Source organism: Dunckerocampus dactyliophorus, chromosome 20 (genome assembly GCF_027744805.1).
Source record: "Dunckerocampus dactyliophorus isolate RoL2022-P2 chromosome 20, RoL_Ddac_1.1, whole genome shotgun sequence".
Classification (NCBI taxonomy): domain Eukaryota; kingdom Metazoa; phylum Chordata; class Actinopteri; order Syngnathiformes; family Syngnathidae; genus Dunckerocampus; species Dunckerocampus dactyliophorus.
The window spans coordinates 10,299,816-10,317,431 of record NC_072838.1 but is presented as its reverse complement, the minus strand read 5'-3'; the positions used below and the strand labels follow the sequence as shown (position 1 = coordinate 10,317,431).

The window sequence follows — 17,616 nt, the reverse complement described above, 5'->3', positions numbered from 1 at the left end:
CTACACTTTTGGTGTGCCCTTTTATTGTGTCCAGCCTATTGATTTTATTTCTATCAATTAAAAGTCAAGTTTCATCCCAGTTTTTGAATGACAATGCAGTAAAACTGTACTTTTTGGTGAGGCCTTTTATTGGGGCCAGCCTATTGATTTTATTTCAATCAATTAATGGTGAAGTTTCATGCCAGTTCTTGCATGGCAATACAGTAAATCTACACTTTTGGTGTGCCCTTTTAATGTGTCCAGCCTATTGATTTTATTTCTATCAATTAAAAGTCAAGTTTCATCCCAGGTCTTGCGTGACAATACAGTAAATCTACACTTTCGGTGTGTTCTTCTATAGTGGCCATCGGTTTTATTTTTATCAAAAGTCAGGTTTCATCACAGTTTTTGCATGACAATACAGTAAAACTACACTTTCGGTGTGCCCTTTTATTGGGGTCAGCCTGTTGGTTTCATCTCTATCAATTAAAAGTCAAGTTTCATCGCAGTCCTTGTATGGCAATACAGTAAAACTAAATTTTTTGGCGTGGCCTTTTATTGTGGCCAGCCTAAGGCACACTTGTGCAATAACCATGCTGTCTAATCAGCATATTCCACACCCGTGAGGCAGCTGGATTATGTTGGCAAAGTAGAAGTGCTCACTAACAGATTTTGACAGATTTGTAAACAATATTTGAGAGACATTTTTTGCGGAGTGTTATCTATTCATTACATTCCGTTTTGGTGCTATGGGAGCTGAGTGGGGGCGGACAGGAAGTGACTTTGGGGGTTCAGAGTTGAGTTTTAGCTTGGCGTGGGTTATGGCCACATCAGTACCCTGTGTTAGGGATTACTGTGCCTGCTGTTCATTCAAACCTGCAATAGTGACAAGTTTAGAATACTACATATCATCAAAATGTCTGAATCTGTCTTCTGACGGCCTTATATTTGTATCTTAGTTCATTTAGCCATTTTTATGCGGAAAAATGGTTACTTTAGGCAATAAATACATAAAATAGGCCGTGCTCAAGCACAAAAGAGCAGATTTATTAATTTGAAAAAATATCACAGAGCAAAGCCGTGAAATTTGAAGCACAAATGTAAACGTTCTACATTTTTAATGCATATGAAGCTGAAAGGACATCTCCAAAAAGGGAGAGTCCCAAACACCTCCATCCTACAGACAAAAGGCACAGAGTAGTCCTTCTGTTCAATAAAACAGTGCAATAGCTGTCTAGCAGATGCCCACATAATTACAGGCTTCCTATCACCTCCTCCCTCCCATCCACACATGGATCCACCCTGATGGTTCGGCGGCCAGGCAGCACATTAGCTCCACGACACTCCTGCACTTCCACTATGTGAGGCCCCATGGAAAAATCCAAGTGGACGCAGCAAGCGAGCCCAGTGATCTGTGGTCCTGGCAGTGGGAAGGTGATTGGATAAACATGCAGCAAAGCCTCAGAATGAGTCTTACATGGACGTGTGTCTCAGGGAGGGAGCGGATGTTGGTGGGTTGGCAAAGGTTTCGAGAGGACGACGGAGGACATTAATTCATGTAGAGCAGCACGCCAGGCAGTGCACACGTCCCGTCAGTCTCTCAGTCATTGTTTATTAGAAACAGGTCTGATTATGTGTCTATTTATGGACAGGTGACGTGTGTTAGCGCCAAGTGGGCTGCAAGCACGTCCATCATTCCCCTCCTCTCGGAGCTAGATCTCATTTTGTAATCATTAGAGTGCCACTTCCTGTTTCAATCACCGACAGTGTGTTAGTGTGTGCGTGTCATACAGCTAAGCCACCGGGAGCCCCGAGGGGCACATGCACATGTCATACCCATCATGGCAGCTGTGGGGTGGATTATGGGGAATTGGAAGAAGCCAAAAAATAAATAAAAATCATATTTTACACCACTTTTTTATAGAGTACGCCTTTAAAAAACTACACACACAGTATGCAGCAAGGATAAATGCGATCTGTGATTGACAAGCGACCGGATTGGTTCCCCTGCCTCTCACCCAACGTCAGCTGAGGGCAATGAGGGCAAGCGGTTTGGAAAATGATGGATGGATGGATAAATGCTCGAACACTAAAAGAGTAGATTGCATTTTGATATATTTAAAACATGTTTTGTTATAGTTTAGTATATTTTTAGAATGAATAATACTGTTATGATTATGGTTTATTTGTTTGAAGTTACACCGACTAACATCACACGTTTACCATTGCATAATTCCTCAGTAATTACTGATAGTTCGCTCACTTCCTGTGTTTAAATGTCGAGAAAATATATCATAATTGACAGATGGCTTTTAAAAATTTTTTAAAAAATGATTATTTCAATAAGTAAATAGTCACAGTAAATTTAAAATAAATACAAGTAATCCAAAATAATTCAAAAATAATCATTACATGACTTAATGGAAGTCTAAAAATAATAATTACATAAATACATGGAAAAGTTAAATTAAGATAAATGAAGATATTTATAGATAAATACAAAAATATATCGTAACTGACAGAAGCATTGTATGATGTATGTATACACAAAGACGGATGTGAACTAAGCAATAACTAATAGAATAATAATTTATAGTAATAATTTATAATAATATTAATAACTTATCATCTTATTATTATATTCATTATCATCTTTCTTCACTGACTTGCTGATTTGCTGCAGAAATCACAGCAGCAAATCACTGTGGTCCCCATTATCATAAACAGTAGGAGTAGTGTAGCAGTAGTAAGATTTGTTGCATGACATTTTTTACAGTTTTCAAAGAATCTAGAGTAGTAGTGTCCAAAGTGCGGCCCGGAGGCCATTACCAGCTCGCGGCACATTCTAAAGATATGAACAACAACAAGAAATTTTTAAAAATACCCAGCAAATATGGAATTTTTGAAATAATTTAACACAAATAAAGTCTAACTGTTACGGGAAAAATAATTTAATCTACCGAGAAAAAGTCGTACTTTTACGAGAATAACGCTGTAATATCATGGGGGAAAATAATGTCATTTTAGTAGGATAAAGTTTTTTTTTAAGCCATAATATCAAAATAAACACAATTTTAAACGTCAAAACAAAACATAATAAAGTTGTAATTTCCTGAAAATTAGGTTGGTGTCAAAGTTTTATTATGGGAATAAAATGCAAATATGAGAATGAAGTTATATTACAAAAAGAAAAGATTAATCTAGGAAAAAGTTGAAATATTTGGAAAATTAAAAAACATGAATAAAAGCAAAAATGGGGAAAAAAGAGCAAAGACCAAAGCTGATACAAATACTGCGATAAGCTTTCTCACCCACAACACAAAGCATATCTATCCGTCTTAGCATGTTGGTTTACAAAATATCAAAGCAGCCGTTGCATCCCTTCAGTTTTCCCTCCGCGGAAAAAGTTTGGACACCCCTGACCTAGCGGAAAGCATTTTTTAAATCATATTAATGAATTAATCGTCAGTTTACATTGGAATTCTTCCTCTCTCCATCTGCCACATCAAAATAACGATCTGCATCGACAAAACCACATCGCCTTCATCTCCAACTCTGGTGAGCTCATTTGCATGTTACAATCCTGCCATCTGTGAAACCAAATATGGAATTATTTGCACTGTGACCAGGAAATGAAGGGGGGAAGAATAATAATATAGTCTGTCTCCAGGAGGGAAATGAGGGAAGTGGATTTGAAATCATTAGAAATACTGCGGCGTGCGTTGATACTTCATTTGTCTGCTGAACATCTCCCGGGCGGGGGGGGGGAAGACTGTTTACTGTCAGAGCAAAGTTAGCATCATTAAGAAGTCTTTGTTAAAGTAAACCTTTGGCTGCTTTCAGACCGAGATGATTGCTTTCCAGCAGATTGGCGTGAAAATGCATGGCGCGCACACACAAACGCTTCCTCAAACCACAGCGCAGACGTCTGTGCTATCGCTAATTAAAGTCAAATGCAAGAAAAATGCTATTTTATTTACCTTTAGTGGTATTTAGAAGCATTTTAGTTTGCATCAGTATGTTTTAAAGCAGTAACCTGCGCAACTATTAAATGGGCTAATTCTTTCCATAATGAGTGATAAGGTATTCAGCATGAGAAAATGGAAATGTGTTCTAATTAAAAAGGGTAAAAATTTAAATCTGTTGTAAATTACTAATTACAAAAGGTCAGTTTCATTTAATGCAATGTGTTATATAAATATAAAAATGTCAAGCCATTAACCAACATTTTATTCAAATTGGGTTAATTCAAAGGGCTAAAAATGAGTTATATCTAGGTTTTTTCTATCACTGACATTCATTTGATCCAGGGGTGTCCAAAGTGTGGCCCGGGGGCCATTTATGGCCTGTGGCTGATTTTCTATCGGCCCCTGGCACATTTTAAAAATACAAACAAACAAGAATGATAACATAAACAACAAGAACAGTGGGAAAAGAGCAAGAATTTTACGAGAATAAAGTAGAAATATTACAATAAAGCCATGATATTACCGTAAATTCCGGTGTATAAAGCACTACTTTTTTCTTAAACTTGGAACCCTGTGGTTTATACAGCAGTGTGGCTAATTTATGGCTAAATTCTAATCTCATAACAACTCCTTTACTTCGGAACTATTTCTAATTGTTTAAATACTGTGCTGCTCGCGAGTCAGGGAGGGAACGGTAGCTCTTTCTTTGGCAGGAGCCAATCACGAGCGATCAGTGCACTCACGACGAGCATGTCAATCCATTGGCAATCACAGGAGGTCATTATATATAAGAGTATAACAACAGAACAGTCTGACTCACGGTGTCATCTTTCAAAGAAGACTTTCCTAACAACACTAAATTCATCAGACAGCAACTTAACACTCAAAAGGTGTACCTGATAAATCTACAAACATGTACCAATATGAGTTTAAAATGAAAAAAGTAACTGGGGGGTGCGGCAGCTGTCCGGAAGTGCTCGGGAGCGCTATATACACTGTATATGGGTTGGTTTACAAAATGTGAAATATCAAAGTGAAATCCTTTGATTTTATGCGGCTTTTGCTTGGAAAAGTTTGGGCACTCCTGATTTAATCACTGACAGCATGACATGAATTAGCATTCCATATATTGTTTATCAACATTATCGCTTATTAGGGAAGCATTTATTTGCATTTTGACCTTCTAATGAAAAGCGTCAATGCCTGCACATGTTTACGAGCCGATGACAGAGATGTACGTTTGTTTCGCGTTTAGACAGGCTCGGCTCAGGTTTTGCTTTTTCAGGTGGAGCCACAGACAGTCGCCGAGGTCAGACGGAGACACTCTCGTGTCTCCTGGCCTCGCCGTTTCCTGTCCTGCGTGGTTCTCCTATCCCACAGGAGCTTACCAGTATCAATACATCTCCTCACAATCCGATTTAAATTGGACTTCTTCTTATCACGCCATCCACGCCAGAGGAGAGTTGGAGAAGCTGGAGCTGTCATTAAAGATGTTGAGATTAGCAGATCTTTCTGGGTTTTTATGGTGAGATACCGTATTTATCTACAGGTTTGTCTGGGGGAATTACTCATGATTACTGCTACCTCTTTGTTGGCTGACTGGGAGATGTCACATGATTCTTCTGCCCTATCGTGAGGAATCTGGTTGCCAAATATGTTTTTTTAATCTAAAAAAGGCTACGAATTTAGATGTATAAAGTATATACCACAATATTGCTAGATATTTTTTTTTAATGCACATGAATTGGCTGCAAGTTAATGAATGTGTGTTTGTTTGAGCAGGGATAATCCTCCCCCAACCTGGCGATGACTCAAGCCTGTGGGTGGTCTTAATGGTCAACAACTGTTTTGTCAGCACGGCCAAAAGCACCAAAGGTGGCGAGACTCAACAGGCAGCGCTGGAGGAGCTGAGGTGGGGTGTAGTGCGCGCACACACAAACACACACACACACACACACACACACACACACACAGTCCATACTACGACACTTGACTTATTTCTTTAATACAAAAGATTTTCTGAATGTATGTAACTGAATTTTATGCCTTTCCGTTTTGAGAACTGCATAAAAATAAATGAATTGCTACAAATAATTTCAGTGTTTCACAACTCGCAGATACACTCCCGTTCCCTGTAAGACCTGTGTCACGTGACTATGCACTTGATTGGCTGGCTCTCAGACACAATCAATCGATTCAGTCAGTTTGAGTGTACAGCATATGTCCATTTATTTGCACTGAATTTTCATAAACTGAATTTTAAAAGATGATAGGTTAGCAAACTGAATTTTTAACTCGATATTTTAATAAACTGAATTTCAAAACACATGCACTTTGCTTACAAAGGTGTCCAGGGATGTCCAAACTTTTTCCACTAAGGGCCACATGCTGAAAAATGAAAAATGCAAGGGCCACTTTGATATTTTGTAAAGCAACACATGTAGCTATGCTAATAGATGGTAGATATTTCAAGGAAAAACTGCATCTCAGCTTTGTGAAATAGTAGGTAAAAAAGCGTATTATTAGTATGAACCTCCGTCTTTGCTCTCTTTCACATTTTTGCTGTTTTTTTTCCTAATATTTCAAAACAATTTTTCAATAATCGCTGTAAATTTTCTTTTTGTAATATTTTGACTTTATTCCCATAATATTATAACTTTTTCCCAAGCCTAATTTTCCAAAAATTACAACCTTATTTTGCTTTGTTTCTTATAATATTCCAACTTTTAAAAAATAAAGTCTTTTTTCTTTAATATTTCAACACTACGCTAATAAAATGACATAATTTTTCCTCATTCTTGTAAAATTACGACTTTTTCTGGTTAGATTACAACTTTCCTCTCCTAATGTTTTGTCTTTATTGTAAAATTACTGCTAATTTTTCCATTTTTGCTGTTGTTTTTTTTCTTTTTAGCTTAAATGATGGTATTGGCAAATTCCGATACATAAATGATGCCTGTATTGAACCCGATACAGATACTGGATCGGGCCGTCTATCCCTTCCATTTGTCATTTATATGCATTTTGTTTGTTTTGTTTTGTTTTCTGCTTGTTAAACTATTAAAAGAAGTGTTTTGTGTTAACGTTTTGGGTGTCCGGAATGGATTAATGGGACATTGCACTACTTACAATACATCCTATGGTGAAATTTGATTTGGTTGGAGTACTTTTCGGTTTCAGTCAGACCTTGTGGAATAGATTAATGATGCTCACGGAAGTTCCGCTGTAATATAAACCTCAATTTGTGTGCATGATGTGTAAAATTAAAAAAAGTCCAAGGTTAAACAAACTTGGCTCATCATCATCCGAATTGACGTCTGGGTGATGAGAGGATGCACCGTGCAGCCTGATGTATATTCATCATCAGCACTGATTGATCCTACATAATGTTGTTCTTTCAACAGGAGACAACCTTTAACATCTCGTGTTTGTTGGACCTTTTGCAACATGCTGCACTGTCAGTCCTTCAATGGACGTGTCCCCGAGGAGTGTTGGGAAGACTGGTGCGGGATAGGTGTTGAGTGCAAAGGTTAGGGGTGTCCCGGGGCCTGCAGGGGTTGATGGCAAACATTCTGCAATGAGGCGTAATTTTCACAACAGGGTTAGTCTAATTAAATTACAGATTGTAATGAGCCCTTTACAGAAAATGGAGGTGTTGTTGATGGTGAACACACTAAAAATGGGAATGGCAGCTACATGCATGCATAAATTACGGTTTCTGCAATATTCACTGAGAAAATGTTTCAGTTTACAGCCATCTCTCGCCAATTCATACATAAAAGGTACGTATTTTTTACCTAAACGAAGCATTTTCAAGCATATAAATGGCTAAATGAACTAAAATACAAATATAAGGCATTTAGAAGATGGATTCAAAGACGCTATAATGATACGTGGCATTCTACACCGGTCACTAGGTGTCTGTAATGTTACTGTAATGTTCGGTGAGACACACAAGCACCTGACTTGCACCTCAAGCACCTGACTAAAATTCAACTCTGTCTCCCCGATGTCAGCTCCCCGCACTGGCACACATTTACAGCAACACACACGAGCACAAGTCTTGTGTAAAAGTCACTATTAGGGTGGTATTTCATGTCTAGAGTGCATAGAAGGTCGTGAGCAGGTTTTTTTTGCTCTAATTATGAATATATTTGATTTATACACATGGGATCCTATTTTGCAGCAATTCACTTATCACGGTCGGGTCTAGAACCAATTACAACGGTGATACTACGGGATTACTGTAGTTTGTTTTGGCACAATTATGTTATGATCATATGTTGTTGCTTTTTGCAGCACAGCTCCATCGACTGGAGCTGGTGGGTCCCAATGCAAAAGGACTGTAATGATGAAATATGACAATAAAACCCTTTTTTATCCAATAAAAACAACACATTGGTCTGGCTCTGCAAGATTTTACAGCTTCTTCGAGTCATGTCCCACCTCTACCAAGATTAAAAAAAACACTAACAAGCACTAAACCAGTCCAAACTGGTCCACAGTCAATCCAACAGGGCATTGAGTAGGAATTGATCCCTTGCCAGCAACTATGTGAACTACTACGCACTGTTACTGGATTGGAAGCTCAGCAGCTTCTCTTTCCACTAATCACAATTTAACGGAGCTGCACTGCAGCATATGTCACCTCACTCATTGTCTCCCTACTGTTGTCCCCGAGGACTTTTTTTATAACAAGGTGCGGGACCACCTGATACCTTTTGTGCTTTAAGTGGACACCTCTCAGGTTACACTCGCCCTTGAAAGGTGAGGTTCCTATGTTTTGTTCCTGGTTTTCTCACAGTGTCTCACGCAGTTCCATACTGCATGGAAACCAGACACTCCACTCACCTCAGTCCAGTCATCTTTCAGCTCCCACATCTCATACCGTGTTTACCTGAGAGGGCCACACCTGGATCAGGCATCCTCAAGCTTGGGTGATGCAAGATGTTGCTGTAAGATAAGGTTTGATCCAACCACGTTGAGTCATACGGCACATCTTGGAAGGGATAACCCTAACAAAAGATCACAAAACCACAAAAATGTAGTCAATGTTTTTGCCAAATAAAACCATGCCATTTTCCTTTGAAGAAGACTACATCAATTATCATAACAGAGTCACACAGAACTCATCAACAGCAGTGCAATTCCAACTCCGTATACTGTATGTCTATATCTCCAACTCACAAACATGTCTGTTCATTAGTCCATCCACACCACACTACCTCGAGGTGCATTCACAGATACTCCAAACTTGGAACGCCACATCTATATATCTACAGCTATATAATATATAATATAACATCTTTATAAATAAACACAAAGACAAAGAAAAACAATAAGTGGGTATTCTTATCAGCATTTAAGTGCTTGGAAATCCCAGAAAATATACTCAAAACATGTGAATTCAACTTAAATGACGTGATGTCTTTGAATGCAACCCCTCATTGCTCATAATAACACGGTTCTGCCACTAGGCTAGTGTTAAGCAAATAGATGTTCAGACGTGCAGTATCTTTTAGCTTGATGTAAATTTTCAGTTCATTTGGAGCTGTTAAAACATTGTGTCATGTTTCTGGTAATAAAACACAGTACAAATGGGCATATTTCAAATATAGTTGCCAGTGGTGATCAATCATGATTAATTGAAGTGAAATCTGTGATTAATCTGCTTAAAATCTTGAATCATTTGGCAGACCTATTTATTTTCAACATTAAAATGTATTTATTTATAGCCACACAATCTTCATTTTCCACCACAACACAGATGATAAATCTAGTCATTTGTATTAATTAATGAAGAGTGTCTGTGGACTGTCTGTGTCTTGATGACCGCTGTAATAAATACCACAAAAGTGGAAACCGCCACTGACTAGATTCTGTGTTTGGCATACAGATTGTTCCGCTGCAGCTGTTTTCACCATCGGAAACGGCCTCAGTTGGCCGTCTGCAGGCTGCACAGAATCACCTTTAGCACAGTGGCACAGAAATATACGCCTTGAATAGTTTAACAGGTATATTTCTGTCACGTAATCATCACATTCGTTCATATTTTCTGAGAAGTGTTGTGGATTGCAGGTGTAGTCTCTGTGTTATATCTCATTAAGTCTGTTTTTCATCATTTCATGTATTTTTCTATTTTGTTTTGGGTTCAAAACAGACCCTTGTTAGCTTTAACACTTGCAATGGCCAATACAGCTGAGTATGATCAATTTAAGCCGTACGGTGGCCTAACATGTTGGCCACACAGTCAGGAGGTTGAGAAGATCTGGGTTCGAATCTCCGGTTGGGCATCTCTGCGTGGTGTTTGCATGTTCTCCATGCGTGTGTGGGTTTTCTCCGGGTACTCTGGTTTCTTCCCACATTCCAAAAACATGCATGTTAGGTTAATCGGCAACTCTAAATTGTCCATAGGTATGAATGTGAGAGTGGATGGTTGTTTGTCTATATGTGCCCTGCGATTGGCTGGCGACCAATCCAGGGTGTACCCCGCCTCTCGCCCAAAGTCAGCTGGGATAGGCTCCAGCATACCCGCGACCCTAATGAGGACAAGCGGCATAGAAAATGGATGGCTGGATGGTTACTTAGCGTCAAACAGCATCAATCAACTTTCTTCAATAAAAAGTTGATTTATATGAATGAATTCCATTTTTTGGTCCGGATGAAGGACTTTTGTAGACTGGTGCTGCCCGTACTTTCAAGTTACTTCAGTTTTAAATCTGGGGAAGTAGGACGGATGGGTTTCAAGTTGTATTATTAAGTTGGGACTTGGCAGTACTTAATAATAAGTATCTAACACAACATTTTTAAGGGGCAGAACTTGAAGAATCGCTCAGTTTCCAGTCCACTTGTACACTTATTACAACGAAAACAGAATAAGAAAACCCAAAAGACTCATTGAAAAACATTCAAACATCACATTGAATGCACAACCTCATCTAAAGGTCTCATCCTGTAAGAGCAACAACACTTACTTAGTAATTTGCAGTTTCCAGGTACATTTTACAGTCGAGGTCAGATAAGAGTGTGTGCAAAAAAAACAAGAGACTACCTGCAGTTTACCCTGAAACAAACGCTGTGTTTTATAAATAATATGAGCAGGTTGAAGAGGTGCCACTGGTGCTCCAAGTTCATGTAACCTTCATTGCAAAACAATCATTTCTCTCCTTAAGACAGTGACAGACGATACAAGATTTTTTTTTTTTTTTTGTCGATACAATGTCGATTACAACTTTGACATTTTATTCACTACTGATAATTTTTTGGGGGCATTTTTATCCCGTAAAACACATGACAAATACTGTCCAATTGTTCTGGTATTTACCGCTACAGTCAAATGCTGTCTACACAGGCAAAACCTATCTGAAACTGAATGCAGACATTCAGTGCTATTTATTGATTGAATAATCAATGTTTTGGGACACACCTGGGAAGCAACCCACATCTGTCTGTCATGTTTCAATACTTTTTGCTCACATGAAAAATGGGCGGGTTCAAACAAAACATGCTATCCTCTAAGTCAGTGGTTGTCAACTGATTTGGCTGCGGGACTCGCCATTAGCATTCAATAACACTCGGCGAACCAAATTGCGGGAAATTTTCAACTCAAACTTCTCAAATATCTTATATTGAAAGGGACTGTTCGCAACTGTTATGCGCCAGCTTTCTTCACTGTGGGCGGAATTCCCCCCCCATTCAACACACCGTGAGCTGCAGCGGTGAGACGCTATGGCGCGCTCTACTCCTGCAGATATCTGCAGCTGTGTGTCAGACTGACGGCACATTAAGCCCTCACTTCATAACCTTTCCCAAGCTTGATAAAGCCGATCATAACATTGCACTCACCTCGTGGCGGCGTAGCAAGCAAATAGCACAGACAAAGAACACGAGGTGGATTTACAGACGTCAGGTCATTCCCTACATTTTTCCCAAGAAAAGACCCGTGACCCACTGAAAACCAGTTGGGAATCACTGCTCTAAGTTGTACATCTGATCCAGATGTAAATACGTGGAAATAAAAGCTGAAATGTGGTCTCATATTCATCTTTTGATATCAAACCCAAATGTTTTCAGTCTACCGTGAAAATAAATGAATCGACCTCATTGTTCCAATACTTCCGGAGGGCACTGTATATGATAGCCTGGTGTTCACAACAAATGTGTGGTATAAATGCTTCAGGAAATAGTGAACGTGGCCTGTCTGTTCTTATTTTGGTGGTCCCATTTGTGAAAACATTTCATTTGACCTCATTTCTTCTGTGTGACGGTGTCTATGCATCACAAGGTCAGTGGGCTCTGCTGCAAGCTTCAGGCTGAGGGGATTCCCAATCTGTACACAAACGTGTCAATGATCGCTCCAAAGCATCACAGTTTTATATTGCCAAAGCAGCAAGTTTTTGTAGCCTTTCACAATAAATTCTACAGTAATTTTTGTATCTATTTTGATCCCAAAGTCTCTATTAAGGCAAAAACTAATAAGCCAAACTCGCCACAGCTAGTAGAGATGCCAAAAGTGAACTAAATAATGTAGTAAACCAACAACAGCCCAACAAAATCAAGATTATTTTGTACATTTAATATAAACACTCAGCAAACGTCTGTTTATTTGAAAAACCTCCTCCGTTTTTACGATTAAAAGAAAAGAAAAAGAGAACTAGTTACATGCACGTGGCGGAGTAAGACGTAGTCGCGTCACTACACTCAGAGGAAGGACAACAACACTTTTGCTCTTTTTAAACTATTTAACTTTAGCCTTCAATGTCTCTCATGAGGCAGACTTGTCTTGTGGCAGCACGTAAAAAGTGAAAGTGAAACGAGACATCGTAAGACAAATCAACAATGGTTGAATGCCCGGTCCAAGCTGCTGGAATTCGGTGGGCATCATGAAGGGTGAAGATGGCATTCTTGAACATGTGAAAGTATTTTCTCCTATAAAATGGACAGTGATAACTAAGAAGTGTTGTGGTTTCGTTATTGAGACTTCCTCCTCCCAATAAGCCAGTCTATCCCTCCCGCCCTTGAGTCCATCAGGGTCTCGGTAAAGAACTCAAGGACCACCTGATTAATGGATGACTTATTTCAGTCATTTTTTGTTACACAAAAGAAGGGAACATTTCCGGCTTTTCTGGAATTCATCCCATTATTCACCCATCATCCACAGTCCCTATGTGAGACAAGAACACACGTCTTTCTCTTTTCTGTGCATTCTAGATAGTCGCCTCGCCAGCACCGCTCCATTTACATGCCGTGACCTGTATATATATTCAGGCTCAAAAAAGTAAGATTTTGGATCCTCATTTGTCCCAAAGTAGTCGTCGGTGGTGGTTCTCACAAAGTCTGCCATAGCAGACGGAAAGAACACAGCAGGAAGTACTGTTAGTTGCTATGTGCTCTGTGAAATCAAAGTGGCCAAGAAAGAAGTTCTGGTAATGCTTCAAATGACCAAAATACTGTAAGTTACATGTTGTCATGAATGTACCTGTTACTACATGGTTACTGGTGGTTTTTAGATGGCCTTATAGGCAAAATAGGTGAATCGTAATTACATCCATTCTTAGTGAATAACTGCCAGTACAAGGCGGCTATCTATAACACACAGAAAAGAGAAAGACGCGCGTTCTTGTCTGACATAGGAATTGTGGATGATGGGCAAAATTCCAAACTAAAGTTTTTCTTTCATCTGAAATATTCTGAAGAAATACCGCATGCATCAATAATCAAACGGACATTTTAAACCATCATTTGAGGTGTCAAAAAAACATGAGCCTCCGGTTCAGTGAGCATCTAAAGGTTTAACTCCACAAATGTGTTTGCTTTTTCTTTGGCTTTTAAAAATGCTTTATGTGACGCCATCACAGAACGGTACCCGTGAGGGCAAAATGTAATGAAAATAATATAACCAGAATTCTTAGTTATTGCGTTGTAGGATAGATAGCATCTCCATGAACATATACATCTTACTATAGCAGTTTTCCTTTAAGTTTGAGTTTAAACGAAGCCTTGAAAGTGTTTTGGTTTCACCTAACTGTAATCAAGTGGCATTGCTGGATAAGGCCTCCTCACTATGGTTCACTCAGGGTTCTGTCAATCAGCCACAGCACATGCAAGGAAGCAGGAAGTGCTGTTGGAATATTTGGGTGTCTTAGCGTGGGCAGAGGACTTTCGATCTTGGTTTCACAACCAAGAAATTAGCATTTCTGAAATAAACAGACGGTAACGGGAAGGCTGTAGACGAATACAAGAATAAGTGTGCGAAAAGCAAGCCTCGGATTTGTTGAAGTCCAAACCGTTAAAAACAAAGCAGCATCTGTTTGATTATTTTTGAAAAGACTGATGTAAGACCGGCAGGGGGGCAGGTACTAATCCCTGCGGGGCTCCGAACGCTCAGCCCGCTCTCTCCTGTTGAAGCTCAAACTAACATTTGATTGATTTTTTTCCGTAACACTGTGACGAGGTAGAGAACAGGTTTAGAAGACATTGGAGCTCAGCAGACATCAGAGCTGCAACTCAACAGTGGCAGGAGTGGAAAAGGTTTGAGGGTTTTTCATGCCGATGGGAATGCAGTCTGGCAGAGCTATGCCGGTTAGGAAGCAGCTGCCTTGACCCATTTCTCCTCTGCTTGGGACTCTGGAGGAGCCAAGCAGACGTGAAACAGCTCTGCCTTTTCTTTTTCTTAAGGATGTCTTACAGTTTTTGGCAGACAGGCAATTGAATCAAATGACATACACGAATTTGGGGTTTTGTAATTTGCCTTCCGCAATTAACTCAAAAGTATGTCTTGCGCCTATCTATTGTGGGTCACAGGGGTATAAAATTGCATTGCTGCAGAAACCACACTGTTTCTAACATTTTAATGTAGCTAAAAAAAGCATAGACAAATTATCCAATATAATGCAGCAACATAATGAGAACTTTCAGTCGAAGAATATGAGAGGATAAAACCTTCGCATCTTCATTTGCATTGAGTTGATAAATGCTTGTTCGTACATTACTACATGAAAGAAGAATGCAGTAACTGTGCAAGTGTACCTGGTGAGTGTAAGTCTGATTTAGTAACTAACAGTCAATTAGTATTACAGTGTAACTTTGGTGCTTTTCATAGGATTTGGTTTTGGATCAAAACTACTGACGAAAATATGTCTCGGTTTTCGTACACCGTCTCGGTTATAGCACGGTCAAGCAGTGCGCCTAACAAACTAGTCCGCGGAATGGAGGGCCCAAGCATCCACACGTTGGCGACTCAGTCTCTGTGAAGAATGGGTCTTTTAGAGTTGGGACAATGTAGACAGATTCCGACCAGGGAATCCTTGAATCATCTTTATTATGTGTGTGTGTGGTTTACACACACAGAACGATGAACAACTTGTATCGGTCTCCTTCCTCTTAATAAGCACTGTGCGCTCTGCGCTGTTGAGGCATGCAAGCGCACTGAGTATTTCTGAAAGTTAGCAAAATATCTTTTCAAACAGCACTTTTATGTTTTTACTCGGGTTGTTGCAATTGCTTTAATAAAGAAGGTGCGAAACACAATTGAATTCAAGAAAGAAGTTGTAGCAAAGTGCAAAGGTAGCGTCTGTTACAGTAGGATTGTAATGTAAAGGTTCCTAATTAACACAGGTTGCAGGGGTAACATTTTAAGGGAGACACATAACACATAGTAGTGACTGTACCTGCTGCTGAAGTTTACGATAAAAATCTAATGAGGACGTATACAGCTCTAGCCATCCACTCTTTAAAGATACATTTGTAACAAATTACAAAGAAATAGCGTCCGCGTGAGTCTTCCATCCCCTCCACTCCACCGCTGGAACGGATTAATTGGATTTACATTATTTCTTTTGAGAAAAATTGAAGAATTTGATTCAGTTTTTGTCTCTTTTGTATAGCATGTGAGATGCAGTGGCAAAACACTCTTTGTGCCAAAAAGTCGAATGAATTTGGACAACATATTCATTAATCGTGTAACTGAAAACTTTTGTTTGGTGTGGATATTTTTCCCAGATCTGTATCTCATATTTCTGCAGCAAACTAATTCTTTGTATTTTACGCAAATACCTTCCTCAACATCGAGCCACTGGCAGGAAAATAAAAGATCTCAAGTTGCTTGTGTGTGCATTCACTGGCAATGAAATGATGCAAACAAACAGAGAGTGAAAGGTTAACCCCATTGTTTGGAGTCAACTACATCCTGTATAGTATAATCCCTAAAATGAGTTCCTATTGTGTGTGTACTGTGGGTGTGGTGGTATTAATGTACCACACATCCATAAGGCAGTCAGAATGAAATATCGCTACCCTACACACAGAAAAACATAAAGAAATAGGGCGCAGAACAACAGAATTGTCTCATGAGTCATCACGTAAATAAGAAACGATGATGTGAGAAATCTATCTGGTGTTAAGACTGGAAACAAGCAAGCATAGTTAGAGAAATGTGACGAAACGTTCACTAGCCCTTTTATTAAAACAAGATGACACCATTTACGTCTTCGCTCTATTGCATAATATGACAAATGGAAATACTGCTGATGAGCAAATGTGTAAAATGAACATAACATGGAGCGATCCAGACAATACTGGCTTCATAGTTTCCATGTGTTGCACATTTAAGTCATGTTCAGCTCCACCACAGTAGACAGTAGACAGATAAATAGAGGCTCTCCTCAGGCCTTTATGCTGTTGCTTTGTTTATAATGAGATGCAGAAAGGTCTGAGGATGTGGGTGATGCTGAATGAGGGCAGACCGGAGCAGCAGGAGTGGAGAAATAGCAAATATGCAGAAAATAAAACCCCAGGAGAGCTTAATGCAGGCAGGTTATATCAGGTCAGAATGAGAGCTGGCGAGCCTGCAGCAGCTGGAGGAGGTGGTAAGGTGACCTCTTTTTTTTTTTATTCCTGCCCTTTTGCTCAGGGACCAGCTCCCGTGGAAATGTCTCAGCCCCAGGTAGATAAATAGGAAAACGTGCATGACTGAGTAGTAGTTGTATTGTTTGTCCAGGCAGAATCTAGCCATTCTTCTTCTCTTATTTATATCTGCAACTATGCACATTCAGTCATGCTAAAAGACACCAATTCATCCTCTCTGCATTCTCACATAATATTTACATTCATTCATTTTCTATGCTGCTTGTGCTCACTAGGGCCACCCTATCCCAGCTGACTTTTGCTGAGAGGTACACCCTGAACTGGTCTCTAGCCAGTCCAGGGCACATATAGGCAAACAACCAGAACTGGTCTCTAGCCAGTCCAGGGCACATATAGACAAACAACCAGAACTAGTCTCTAGCCACTCGCAGGGCACATATAAACAAACAACCATTCACATTCTCATTCATACCTATGGACAATTTCAAGTGCATGTTTTTGGAATGTGGGAGGAAGCTGGAGTACCTGGAGGAAAAACCCACGCACGCACGGGGAGAAGATGCAAACCCCACACCGAGATTTGAACCCAGATCCAGCAACTTTGCGGGGCCGTGAATGCTGACCTGCAAATTTTCAAAAATCCACTGTAAACTCATACCATTACTATATCCTAATTATTTTCACGCCTTTATTAACACGATGCTAAGAGTTTACATTTAGTATATACAGTAGTTGTGGCGTTGCACAGCATACTATATATATACATACATACACACAATACACACACATATATATATATATATAT

General features: G+C 39.5%; 1 protein-coding gene across 3 annotated transcripts in view; it reads right to left on the bottom strand.

Moving 5' to 3' along the window:
• Nucleotides 1-17,616, bottom strand: part of tmem170b (transmembrane protein 170B) — a 55,328-nt gene that overhangs the window by 29,633 nt on the left and 8,079 nt on the right. For all 3 annotated transcript variants that reach the window (XR_008567149.1, XR_008567148.1, XM_054763443.1), the window contains exon 3: nucleotides 8,845-8,962. Coding sequence is in view for 1 of the 3 variants with exons in the window: in XM_054763443.1 (XP_054619418.1) it covers nucleotides 8,845-8,962 (118 nt within the window). In the remaining 2 variants the exon portion in view is untranslated. The remainder of the gene's footprint in view (nucleotides 1-8,844; nucleotides 8,963-17,616) is intronic.